The 1,236-nt window shown below is 35.0% G+C and overlaps 1 protein-coding gene across 2 annotated transcripts in view; it reads right to left on the reverse strand.

Moving 5' to 3' along the window:
- Nucleotides 1–1,236, reverse strand: part of stmn4 (stathmin-like 4) — a 24,838-nt gene that overhangs the window by 6,109 nt on the left and 17,493 nt on the right. For both annotated transcript variants that reach the window (XM_014027299.1, XM_014027300.1), the window contains exon 5: nt 874–1,065. In XM_014027299.1, the coding sequence (XP_013882753.1) occupies nt 874–1,065 (192 nt within the window). The remainder of the gene's footprint in view (nt 1–873; nt 1,066–1,236) is intronic.

Genomic DNA, 1,236 nt, shown 5'->3' on the forward strand with positions numbered 1-1,236 from the left:
ATGTGTAAGATTATTTGTCTTGTTAGTCTGAAAATTTGACTCAAATTAAGTCAAAATTTCTGCCAGTCGAGTAAGAAAATTTTACTTGGTAAGATTCTTGAAATACTTGATTTGACTCAATTTTTTCTTATTTCAAGAATCTTACCAAGTAAATTTTTCTTACTCCATTGGCAGAATTTTTTGACTTAATTTGAGTCAAATTTCCAGACTAACAAGACAAATAATCTTACACATTCTGAAAACGATATTATTACTCTTACACAATCAGTTCTTATTCAGTAAATCAGACTCAAAACAAGATCAAAAAGACTTTTTGGCTGATATAAGATTTTAAAACTTGGTAAGATGGACAGTTTTTGCAGTGTCTCTGTAGTAACAAAGAAACAGTAGGAGTTGTCAGGCAATAAATAAGAAAAACATAAAACAAATCAGAAAACGTGACATATTCACTACTCTCTCTCATCCACTCTTATTATTTCTTCTATGTTTTTAGCAAACATTTAATACATGAACTGATGACAGTGATTTTAGTCATGCATGTGCATGTTCTCCAGGTTACTCCCACCGACCAAACACATGCATGTTTGTTTTTTGGTAGCTCCAAATTGTCCCAAAGAGTGTGAATGTTTGTTTGTCTTTATGTGTCCCTGTAGAGGACTTGATTCATGTTGCATATTGTCTGCTGGAGGAAGATACCAGATCCCTGACTCATAGCGGCTAAAAGGAATTAATTAAATGTACCGMAACAAAAATGAAACTCATTCTAAAATGATACTTGCACTTTAAAATGTGTTGGATTATGTTTGGAATAATTTTTAACATCATTTAAAGCTTTCTGAACTTTTTTTTTTTAAATCTGGTCCTGTGATGTACCTTCTCCTGCAGCCTCTCCAGCATAGCAGCCAGAAGAGCCTCTCTGTTCTCCTTATTGGCCTCCATTTTCTGCTCCAGCTTCTCCTTTGCGTTCTTGATGAAGTTGTTGTTCTCCTCAAATGCCTTCTGGATCACCACACGCTCGTGTTCCCTCTTCTCAGCCAAGTGCTTTAGCAGTTCAGCCTCCTGACACTAGGGGGAGACAGAAGACATTTAAAAATGGTTTATGTTCAGGGTTTGTTGCCATGATTCTCATCATCACAAGAAAAATATAGAATATATTAAATAGGATCATTGGGCCTCATGCAAGAACATGTTCGTATTTTTATCCTAAATTTCTCTTACTTTTGTTCGTACAAAGGG

Source organism: Austrofundulus limnaeus, unplaced genomic scaffold (assembly GCF_001266775.1).
Source record: "Austrofundulus limnaeus strain Quisiro unplaced genomic scaffold, Austrofundulus_limnaeus-1.0 Scaffold632, whole genome shotgun sequence".
NCBI lineage: Eukaryota > Metazoa > Chordata > Actinopteri > Cyprinodontiformes > Rivulidae > Austrofundulus > Austrofundulus limnaeus.